Below are 11983 nucleotides of genomic sequence, written 5' to 3' on the forward strand. Positions count from 1 at the left end.
CTCTGGCAGGCTGGGAACTCACACCAGTGGAGGGTGCTCTAGTGCAGGCAGGGTGGGAATCGGGACCCAGGGAAATCTGGTCCAGGCAGTGATGTGGAAGTAACAGCACAGACCCAACTAGGGGCTGGCTACTTTGTTGGCACACTGAAGCTTCCCTCTGGACCTCTGAGTTTGGGTCCAGCTATTGACCCAGGGGACTAGGCTGCCTCCCAGAATTATTATTACGCAGGAAGAAGAGCCAGGGTGCGGGGGATGCAGGTCCATTTCCTTCCAGGATATTAGATCCGTGGTCAGTTCCATTTCTATCCACCAGATGGCAGCGCTAGCCAAGCCCTCTGGCTTCCAGGGTAGATTTTTCCAAGGGAGTGTGGACTCTCCATCCATCACTCATTCAAAATCAAGAGTTGCTTACTTCATTCAAAAAATCAGCTCATTCAAAATCAGAGTTCTTTATTCACCCAGGAGTGGACTCGCTGGGTCGTTAGGTACACTGATGGATAATCTGTAAAGAAACTGCCACATTTGCACTAGTTGACACTGACAAATACTTGCTGATCACCTACTGTGCACACGGCCCTATCTGTTATAGCGGTCTCCAGGCCTAGCAACCCCCTGCCCGCCGAGATTTCGGTATTGGTGGTGGGGGTGGGGCGAGGAACAGTTGAGCACGGACAAGGGGTCCCAGGACCCTGACAGCAGGAGACATCAATGGCTGGACTGTCTTATGGGGTTCCAGATTGGGCTGGGTTCCCACTGGCTTCCTACTGCTGATTCGCTGCAGGCTGGCATGAACCCTGGGCAAGCCTTAGCTTCCTCAGTTGTGTGGTGGGAATTCAAACAGTTGTCCAGCAGCTTCAAAGAGTGCTTGAGGCATCTAAGGAGGTGACCTGTGGTACAGCCCATTGTAAGGATGGAGCTCAGGGCAAGGTGAGGGTTGACAGCTAGTGAGGAGACAGGTGGGGGGGCAGAGAGGGATTGCGGGGAGCTTCAAGATGAGGTAGTAGGGGCGGCGGGGCGATGGCAGAAGTCTCAGAAGCCTCAGGACCTCTGACCTCCGTCTCTTGAGGGCGCCCCTCCCAGTTTCGACGGCTCACAGGAACTCGCGCCTCCTGCAGTACCGACCGCAGCCAGCAGGGGCCGCCTCAATCACCGTCCAGAAGCTTCCCTCCTCTCAGAGGGCCTTCCTGGGACAAACGTTTACAACAGCCTTGCTGCCAAGCGCGGGGGTGGCCTGGAGGGGAGGGAAGGGCTCAGTCTTCATCCTGAGGTGGCAACCAGTCAGCCACTATCCATAAAGCCCCCACTAGTGTCAGTCGAATGGGGAAGATGTTAGTGGCAGCTAAACGTCCCAAGGGGCCATCGGTGGCCTGAGTGAGGATGGTGGGGGACGCACAGCCTGGCACTTAAGGCATCACCTCTGAAGCCAGCCTGCCTGGGCACGCCCTGGTCTGTCACTTACTGCCTTGTGATTGTGAATAAATTGCTCACCCCTTTGTGCCCCAGTTTCCCCATTTGTAAAATGATAATTATTACAATACATAGAACTTTTCAAGAAGTTCCTGCAAGGATTAGCAAGTTAATGCGGCACTGGACTTAGCAGTGTTTGTTGAATCAATAGACATGGGAGTTGTGTGACGGGGGTGGGGGGTGGGGTGGCCTGGGCACCCCCATCCCCTGGATGTCAGTCCTGAGGCAGTATTTCAGTTCTCAGGACACCCACCCAGCTGAGGTCCTAAAGATGAGACCATACCACCCCAGCCTGCTGACACTGGGCAGCCTGATGTCCAGAACTTGTGCAGTAATTTTCCAGATGGGCTGAGGCTCAAGGCCTGACTTCCCTGATAAGATTCCATAATTATCTCTTTTATAGGAATGTGGTTTATCAACAAGGTGCTCTTGCTCCAACCCACCCAAGGCAGGCAGCCAGCCATACGGGGTTGGGGGGGGAGGTAGGGAAGGCAGGCTCTCTGGCTCCAGCACTGCCCAGAGATAAGGGGATGCCCCTAGCCCTGGTCCCATAGGCTGGGCCAGCCGGAAGCACCAACCGTGGACTTACTGTGATTGCTGTTGACTTCTCAACAGTTTGCCTTTGACCTTTGGGAGACTGTTTCTGGAGAGCCTGGCAGGGGGCTCGGTGTTCAAGAGAAGGTCACTGGACCTTCAGCAACATCTTCTGAAGTCAACTGGGAAGCAGCTGTCCCTTCTCTGTCAACACGACCACAGTCTTGGCCCATTGGGACTGGAAGGGGCCCACAGAGCAGCTCATCCTGGTTTTCTGTTTTCTCTCTCTCTTTAGGGCTGCACTTGCAGCATGTGGAAGTTCCCAGGCTAGGAGCTGAATCAGAGCTGCAGCTGCTGGCCTATACCACAGCCATAACAACACAGGATCCAAGCCACGTCTGCAACCTATACCACAACTCACGGCAACACCAGATCCTTAACCCCCTGATTGAGGCCAGAGGTGAAACCTGAATCCTCATCGATACTAGTCGGGTTTGTTACTGCTAAGCCACAATGGGAACTCCCTCTTTTCCTGTTTTACTCATGAGGACACCAGAGCCCAGGGAGGGTAAAGGAGGACAAATTAACACCAGGGGCAGAACTCTAGCTTCCCCCATCCTTCCCCCTACCTCAGCCAAACTTCTCAGCCCAGGCAATAGCACCACTGTCCCCAGCAACTCCAGGGCTATGCATGGAGCACATCTACCTTGTTAAAGCCAGTTCAGAGTAGTCAGTGGTCAGGCCTTGATCTGGGGCCTTGGGAAGGCCTTAGCCTGGAGGTCAAGGGCCAGGGTACCTGTAAGCCTCCAAACTAACTTTTAGGGCTTATCATCTAAAGTTGGGTTCACAGATCCACCTTGTTAGAAAAGCAGAATCCAGAGGTTCCACTGTGGCTCACGGGGTTAAGAACACAGTGTGTTCTCTGTGAGGATGCAGGTTCCATCCTGGACCTCACTCAGTGGGTTAAGGATCTGGCGTTGCAGTGAGCTGTGTTGTAGGTCGCAGATGCAGCTCAGATCAGGTGTTTCTGTGGCTGTGGCCTCAGCTGCACCTCCAATTTGAGCCCTCAACTGGGAACTTCCATGAAAAGCAGAATCCCAGATGCCCCTTTTGAATCAATCTGCATCTTAATAAGGTGCCTGGAGGTAGGTTCCCATGCATGTGGCAATGCGAGAAGTGCTAGGTTAGAGCTAGTGATTAGGGCCACTCTCCTGTCACCAGCCTCAGTTTCTCTAAGGGAAACTCTCTGACCTCTTTGCCATGACCTCCTGCGGGACGCTGCGATTCTGGGAAGAGGACTTCCAGCTCCAGCTAGGCTGGGGAGCAGTCCACCCCTCTCCCATTTTGTCTGCTTGGCCCTCCTCCTCTGCCAGAGACCCAGGCTTGGGGAAGCGTCCCAGATCCTGGGATGCAGCTAATTCAATTCGATCCCCTTCAGCAACAGTGTGGCTCCTGTGTGCTGGGGTCAATTGCAGTGAATCCCTACACTGGACATTAGAATCCTCTGGGGTGCTTTTAGAAAATATTGATGCTGGCCCCACCCCAGGCCACTGGGATCTCTGGGGGCAGGGGCAGAGGTCTGGGGGCAATTGAGGTCTCGGGGGGCAGGTCTGGGTACAGGTACTTATGATAATGCCCCAGCAGTGATAATGCAAATCTGGGTTGAGAACAATGGCTCAGAAGGAAGAGAGAAGTCTACCGCCAGATCCTTTGCAGGCCATCTGCTCAGTCCCCACTTCCTCCGGGACAGCCAGCTGCAGCAGGCCTGTTGCAAGGCAAAAGTCATCAGGAAATTCCCTGGATATTGTAACCCGTGATTGCAGCCTCTAATTAATCATCAACACTGTAATATGATCCTGGTTTGACAAGGGGACCTGCTGAATCTTTGGAAACCTGTCCACTTGGCCTTCTCCAGACCCAGGGACCTGTGCCCAAGGACCCCAGGCTGATGGGGGCCCAGATCTGCTCCCAGGCTGGTAAGTGGGAGCCCCGAGGTTGGTCCCTGGTCTAGGAATGCCAGAAGCGGGCAGGGGAGTGGGGGGGGGGGCTCTGTGTTCTGGCTGGGGTAGAAGTCTTGGGAGGTAGAGGTATGGTCAGTGTAAATACTGCTCAGACGGACTTTCTGATACAGGCTGAGCTGCCCTTGGCTGTGAGCTATTGTGGATGCAATGAGGTAGTGAGCTTCCTGTCCTTGCAAGGATCCAACAGAAGCCAAATGGCTCTGGTCCAGAATCCCCAAAGTGATGCGATGGCCCACATGACCCATTTACCTTCAGATCCTTTTGTGCAGGGAGAAGACTGGCTGCGGTGGGAAAGAGGGTAGAGTTTCGGGGGCCTGGTGGAAGACAAGGGGTCCCAGCCTCTGCCACATCAAGGTGTGGGACCTTGGGCAAGTCACTTCTCCTGAGGGCCTCAGTTTCCTTGTCCACAGGCTGGGGGCCAGTGCAACCCACCCGGCCCATTGCAGAGCTGCCAGAAGCACAAACCACAAGGTTGCTAGGCGCCATGGTTCTCTAGGAGCCTCACCTGAAGCCACCATGTTCTCTTAGCATGCGGGGCAGGAAGTAGAGACCCTGGTCTTTTACCACCAGATCCAGATCTCACATCCCTGGACCTGACTGCCTCTCAGGCAAAGGGAGCCTTGGCCTTTGGCCCGCTAGTGACCAAAGGCTCACAGGCCAGCAGCAGCTGGCACCTGCGCTGGGGGTGGGGACAGGGACAAGCCAGTAGCTGCCACCACTGCTACTGCTATGGCAACTGTGTTTAGATTCGGGATAATAGCAGTGCCATGAAGGAGGCAGCACAGTCTCGTAGGGCGAGGAGCTTGGCCCCGGCTCCCTCACTTCTGGCAGCACAACCACCTCCCGGAGCACAGTTCCCTCTGAGTGCTGCCGGGAGGGGTGGTGGGGAGGCTGTAAGGCACTTAGGTGCCTGGTGTCGGGGGAGGTTTCCTGGCTGTTGGGGGCGGGGTAAGAGTGATGACGATGATGAGCATGGGGGGTGGGGGTGACCGTCAGTCACTCAGATTCCAAGATCCTTGCTGCAAAGATTTCCTGCTTGGAATCTACCTGTCCAGAGGATGGACACCCAAAAGGCCATGACTTGTGTTCTCGGCTCTCCAGCAGCCCAGGGGGTCCTTGCGGTCAAGCCCAGGGGACAGCGGGGGAGTGAGGGGGCGGGCGGAGTAATGAGGAGGGTCCTCCATGGGCAACTCCGCTCATGGAGCCTCAGGGTCCTGCCTAGAAATGGGGCTGAGGAGAACAGCCACCTGCGGGCCTGAGGCGCTAGCTCAGGCACCTGAGTGCTCGGAACCCCCTGTCTAGCCAGCTGGGGACAGGCTTCCTTGGAGAGCCTCACCTGGCCAGTGCCCTCCTCTGACTCTCCAGGCGGGAGCAGGGTGGGCTGGGTGACCCGGGTCAGACAATGGGAGGAGCCCTGAGGGCCGGCCTTGTGGAAGGAGCTGCCCCGAGCCAGCTCCAAACCAGAGCCTGGTGCAAAGCAGAGGGAGGGCCTCAGAGGCGGCCGCAGTCCTGCAGGCTCTCTGCGAGCTGGCAGGACAAGGGTGGGTGTCCAGGTTGGGTGTTGGTGCCGTTCAGCCTCGGCCTTGTGCAGTGAGCAACCAATACAGCATCAGGGAGAGGTGCCCCTGGGCGGCTGCTGAGGGGCTGCCCTGGTAGCAGGTGGAGCCTGAGCGTGCAGCTGCCCTGGGTCTTCGCATCCTGCCCGGCAGTTGGGTCCTCTCAGCCTCCCTCCTCTAAATGGTGACCTGAGAACCTGGCTCCCATGGGCTGCTGGGAAGCTCCTGGGACAGGGAAGGGGAGCTTCACAGAGGGTCAAATTCCTGCCCAGGGCTAAGCCCTTTTCTCTTGGGGTCACCAGGCCTCAGGCTGAGGGACTCATGCACCTACCAAGGCCACTCCTCCCACACTGCCTTCCTGTCATTCTCCCCTCCCCCCACCCCACCCCATCCCCACTGGCTTGCAGGGCGTGGCAGGGTCCAAGGTGGTGGTGTGGGGAGAGGCCAGGCCCCACCTCAGGGATGACCCAGCCAAGTGAGGGGGTGCCTCCACTCTCCAGGTGGGGTCATGGCTGATTACTATGTCAGGACCCCCCAGCCACCCACACCCCCCTCCCCCACTCCCAGTGGGCGCTTAACTTCTCACTTGCAGGATCTCCAGGCAAGTTCCTAGAGACTCTGGGCCTGGGCAGGCAGCCCTATGGTTCCCATCCTGGACAAGGAGACCAAACCCAGAGGGGCAGTGAGCTGCCTAGTCAGCAGCAGAGCAGGGCTGGAATCCAGGTTTTGGCCATGGCTGCCCTCCACAGAGTCTCCTGGCTGCCCAGGAATGCCATGGATGCAAGGACTGGTCAAGGTGATGTTAGGACCCTCAACTGTGGCTTCCTATCACCATCTATGCCTACCCTGGGCCTCCCCTTTACCAGTGCACAGCCTAGACAGGTGGTGGGCAGACCTTTGGGTGGGGGCAGGGCACTGGGGAAGGTGCCGGGGCAGGGGCAGGGGTGAGGGTGAGGGAGGGGCGAGCTTGGATAGCAGGGCTCTGTGAGGTGGGCTCAGAGGTTCCCCAAAGCTAGGGTGAGTGCTTGTCTCCTACACCTCAGGTGGGAGAAACATCTAGGCTTCTCTTGGGCCTGTGAAGTTCAGGGATGGACTCGCTGTGACCCTGAGGGTGTCCCTCAGGCTGACCAGATTGGACCTCCCCTCCTTGTGCCTTGCAGGGTACGTGGGGTCAGAGAAGAGGGTCAAGGGAAGCTGAGATCTGAGAGGGGAGGGGGACTTGCTCCTCTGGCCTGGGGTCTGGCTGAAGTTCTTGTTTTCCCCATTTTGTTTGTTTGTTTGTTGACTTTTCTAGGGCTGCTCCCACAGCATATGGAGGTTCTCAGGCTAGGGGTCTAATCAGAGCTGTAGCTGCTGGCCTACACCAAAGCTCAAGGCAACACTGGATCCTTAACCCGCTGAGCAAGGCCAGGGATCGAACCTGCAACCTCATGGTTCCTAGTTGGATTCGTTAACCACTGAGCCACGACGGGAACTCCTTGTTTTCTCCATTTTTAAAAACTGAAGGAGGAGTTGCTGCTGTGGCTCAGTGAATTCCAAACCCCACTAGTATTCATGAGGTTTGGGTTCAACCCCTGACCTCACTCAGTGGGTTAAAGATCCTGAATTACCATGACTGTCTTGTAGGCCTCAGGTGCAACTCCTATTCCACCCCTAGACTGGGAACTTCCACATACTACAGGTGTGGCTGTTAAAAAAAAAAAAAAAAATGAAGTATAGCTGATTTACGATGTTTTGATTGAATTCACCTCTTTTTATTTTCACCCTTCCCCCTCCAACCCAGAAAGAGCAGGGTGGGGAGGAGGGAGAGTGGAGAGAGAGGGCCTGGGGAGCTGATTAAGTGCAGTGCTGAGGCAGGAAGCCCCCCTCCCCCCCAGCTTCCTCCAGGCCTCTGGGGCAAAAGGAAGGGCAGCCCAGCAAGGAACTTTCCCCTCCTGGCTGCCAAGGTCAGAAGTTCCCTGATTTCAAAGCCTGCCAAGGTCTTGGCTGGACCCAGCCCGCGATTCTGAGGGCTGACTGGTACCTCTCTCCCCCCGACAACCAGGTTGGGCATTGCCAGGCCCCTTCTCTTCCGGGACAAAGAAGTCACCTTCACTGGGGGCTGTGGCCTTCACAAGGGGTGTTGGTTCTCTGTGGGAAAATCAGAAAGTCACATAAGCAAAGAGGAAAACACATAATGCTGGGACCCATCCTCCCCAGACAGCCACAAACAGCATGTCAGCCTATTTCCTTTCAGGCTGTTTCTAGATACAGATAAGATATACATGTATGTAATAAACACATAAAGATATGTGTCAACCCCAGGGTCCTATCTGTTTACTGTTTTAAAAACTGCTCTATTTAACAGCAATAATAACTGTTGCCAAAACTCGACCTCTGCCACCAGTGCCGAATAGAAATGCAGAGACAGAATTCTGGGTGAAGAAGAAAAAGATAGCTTTTATTGCTTTGCCAGGCAAAGGAGGCCACAGCAGGCTAGTAATACCTTAAAGATTGTGCCCTCCATTGGAAAGAATTGCAGGGCATTTTATAGTAAAAAGGAGAAAAATAGGTTTTCAGGCAGGAGTCAGGATTAGGGCAGACATGCATTCTTCTTTCTTTGGGGGAGTCTTAGTCACCAAAGCCGATGTCAGGAGCTCTCAGCATGATCATGACGGTGGTCTGCTAGGTTATTGCCTAGAATAACAGTACTTGTGAAAAGTGCATATTGATCAGAGATTAGAACAAACTAGGAAAGTCCCTGAAAAACATCATATTCTAATAATCTTTAACCCACAGGCGATTGTGCTCAGAGTGCCCAATCTTTAGCTTACCGGTGAATGGGTCACTTAAGCCAGGGAGAAGGACAAGGAAGGACACTAAGCTGTTCAGGTTTAAAGTGTTCATTTCTAAAAGAAGCATATGGAATATAATATTTCTCTTAGGTGTATAAAATGCCTATTCATTATGTGTATTCCTTCAGTGGGAACCAGGATCCTGCTGGAGGGCTGTGCTATTGTTTCTCCCGGGTTTCTCCCTCATCTTTGCATCCCCTTCCCTCCCTGATCAGCAACTGTCTGAACCTATCCCTGTGGACTCAGGGAAGGCCATGGAGGCTGAATGAGGGCCATTTGCTAAAACCGAGAAATGGGGACATAGAAAGGCTTTTGTGCCTAGCAGCCCAACAGGGGCCTGTTTGGTATATAATCATGACTAGGTAAGGGCATAGCCATCAGTTAGTTTAATTTTTCAAACATCCCTACAGGAGGGGAACTGAAGCTTGGGGAAATTCATGGAGGGAATTCAGATCCCGCACAGGCAAAGCAGGTTCCTCACTGGTTCTAAAAAAGCCTGGGGGTGGAGGGGGATTCCCTGGGGAAAGAGCGGGAACAGGGGCTTCCGCATGCAATTGTTGGTGGAAATGCCCCTCCCCTCTGGAGGGAGAGGGTTGAGGTGGGTGCTTGGGGATGGAGCCTGGCCCCCGCTGACGCCACCCCAACCCCCGCAGATGCCGAGGCTCCGCGAGAGGCTCTCCGTTTCCACGCCACAGCCATGGGCGCGCAGGTGCGTCTGGATGTGCAGCGACGCACCGCGCGCAGGCGCGCCACATTCCACGACGGCATCGTGTTCAGCCAGCGGCCGGTGCGGCGTGGGGAGCGCGTGGCGCTGCGCGTGCTGTGTCACGAGCACGGCTGGTTTGGCGGCCTCCGCGTGGGCTTCACACGCCTGGATCCTGCCCGCCTGTCCGCGCCCAGCCTGCCGCCCTTCGTGTGCCCGGACCTGGAACAGCAGAGTCCGACGTGGGCGGCGATGCTGCCCAATGGCTGCGCACTCGCGGGAGACGTAGTGCACTTCTGGGTGAACTGCCAAGGCCGGCTCTTCGCCCAGGTCAACGCCGGACCCTGGCTCCTGCTGCGTAAAGGCGTGCTCATGGACGCCCCTCTCTGGGCCGTGATGGACGTGTACGGGACCACCAAGGCCATTGAGCTTCTGGATGAGGCCATGGGTAGGGACCCAGGCACTGCCCCTGGGAGCGGGAGCGCGTGGAGGCTCAGGTGCTGCTTCAGCCGCATCCACAGCTGCTGGGAGAACCGTTCTTTCATTCATCTTAAGTCAGTTTTCCAGCAGCCCCTGTCAGGGTATTGAAGGTGGGCGCTGAGGACGAGACCTAGGAGGGACAAGTCATAGGGAGAGCAACCTTGTCTCTGAAGAATGAGAGGAAGACATGCTCCGTACCACAGCTGTCTGTGAGAGGGCTGACCCTGTTCACAAAGGAAGAAATTTGGGGGCTGGCCTTGCAGTCTAAGTAGGAGTTTCCAGCAGACACGGGCGGCAACAAAAAGAGCTGAGGTGTGAGGATTAGGGGAGAGTGGGAAGGCAGCCTTGCGGGCACAGGAGGAGATGTTCAGGCACTGAGTGGAGAAACAAGGACCACTTGAAAGGAGAGTGGATTCCAGGGAAGCTAGGAGGCGCAGGAAAACTCATAAAGAGAAATTTTTGAAGGCCCCTTGTGGCCCAGCGGGTTAAGGATCTGGCGCTGCCGCAGCTGTGGTGCAGATTCAGTCCCTGGTCCCCCGGGAACTTCCACGGGCTGCCAGTGTGCCACCCCCGCTCCCCAAGAAAGATCCTTAAAAGAAATTTTGGTATACCTGGGCTGGTGCTCCATGGGCAAGCACATACGTTTCATTCCCCCCAGCGCGTTTGTTTTTTAAATTGCTTGTCCCAGCTGCTGGGGCTTCACCCCTGGAGCACCTGATTTGGTAGGTCTGGAGTGGGGCCCAAGCACCTGTTTTCCCCACCTTCTGGGGGGGTTTAAGCACATCCGGGTTGGGGTCTGTGACTAATGCTGAAGGTCTCCACTCGAGCAGCTGGCAGAGAAGGGTGGATTAGGAAGAGGAATCTGCAGCTCCACGAATTTTCTGCCTGTTAAACTGGGGAAGGGGGATGGGAGCAGGACAGGGCTGTCCAGCTGGGAGCTCCTGCTCTGCCACCCAGGAAAGACAGGGGATGGACCTTTTGCTTTAGGGCAGGGGTTGGGAGTTGGGGATGAGAGCCCCCTGGCTTTGATTTTCTGGGGCCCTGACTTCCCTGTCTGCCTTAGATCCTACAGCCAGCGCCTTCTCCACGACCATGCCATGGATCCTCAGTGATGAAACTCTGCCCGAACCCAAAGGTGAGTGGCTCCCCAAGCACCAGGGACTCCCCAGGACTCCAGCCTCAGCCCTGGGAACTCAGATAAGTCTTTCCAGAGCCCATCAAGTCTGTAACAGGCATCAGGCCAAAAAGATTTGGCTCAGCCACTGGAAACCTAAAAGTGATTTAACAGCTCTGCCTTCTAGAACACCAGCTAACTTCACAAGTTACAAGGGCACATTCATGAATAGATTATTATTTTGTCCTTGCTTTAAAAAAGGACTCCATGTTCATAGTAAAAGCTTTGCCAAATAAATACATATTAAGGGATGAAGAAGGAAGTAAAACCAAAACCTCTCATTACCATTTAGGTGGATTTCCTCCCAGTGTTTGATGTCATATATATATATATATATGTATGGGAAACTGTACTTGTTTTCCTTCCTTCTAAATTGAGTTTCATAAAATATATGTATGTACCGTATGGTCTTCTTCCCAATTTTTTTCATTTGATCACATTGTGAGCATTTTCTCAAGAGGTCATATTCTTAAAAACCAACAGAATAGCTCTCTGTCCTGTGGTTATATCATGAGTGGGCTGTCACCCCTTGCCCGCAAATGTCCCTGACCTATGTTGTCCCCTTTCCCAGCCACAGCAAGAGAGGATTGTGCCATCTGCTTCCACCAGGCTGCCAACACCTGCCTTGTGCCTTGCGGCCACACACACTTCTGCAGCTCCTGTGCCTTGCGGGTCTTCAAAGACACGGCCAAATGCCCCCTGTGTCGCTGGGAGATCAAGGCGGTGGCCCCGGCTTGGGGCCTCCCACTCTGGGCCCTGGAGACAGCCTCCCAGTGTAGGTGACAGAGTGGGCCTAGGTCTAAGCCGGGCCCCTGCTGAGGGAAGAGGTGCAACTCCCCCCCCCCCCCCCCCCCCCCCGCTTTCTGGAAAAGTCAGAAAAGCTGGGCAGTGACAGACACAGTGAGAGAGGGGAGCAGGGCTGTGACGGCCTCTCCCCACCTCAGCAGGTCTGGCCCAGTGGAGCCAGGAGGTGCCGTTTTCTGCCCACACCAAACTATCTCCCTGGTGGGTACCTGGCTGGAGAAAGTGGCTCAGCAGTGAGCCAGGGGGCTTCTGGCCCCTTTGCTTACTTTCATGCACATGTCATTTGTGCATGCCAGCACTTCTGGCTGGCCTCCTGCTTCAGCCGCCATGGACCTAACAATCTCTGGGTACATTTAAGTCCCAGGGGTCACAAGAACCCACACGTGTCAGTGAGATGGGCCTTTGTGTCG

General features: G+C 55.2%; 1 protein-coding gene across 1 annotated transcript; it reads left to right on the plus strand.

The window, feature by feature from the left end:
- The first annotated feature begins 3817 nt into the window (after window positions 1-3817).
- Window positions 3818-11621, plus strand: NEURL3 (neuralized E3 ubiquitin protein ligase 3). Its single transcript, XM_003124839.6, is given in 5 exon segments — window positions 3818-3977; window positions 9066-9563; window positions 10659-10730; window positions 11341-11505; window positions 11508-11621. Coding segments are annotated over 5 exon segments (804 nt in total). The 5' UTR covers window positions 3818-3949; the 3' UTR covers window positions 11549-11621.
- Window positions 11622-11983: the final 362 nt, after the last annotated feature.

Source organism: Sus scrofa, chromosome 3, assembly GCF_054392235.1.
Source record: "Sus scrofa isolate SSC_HxYL_T2T_F1_AM1 chromosome 3, Sscrofa_HxYL_maternal_Yorkshire_Landrace_v2.0, whole genome shotgun sequence".
NCBI lineage: Eukaryota > Metazoa > Chordata > Mammalia > Artiodactyla > Suidae > Sus > Sus scrofa.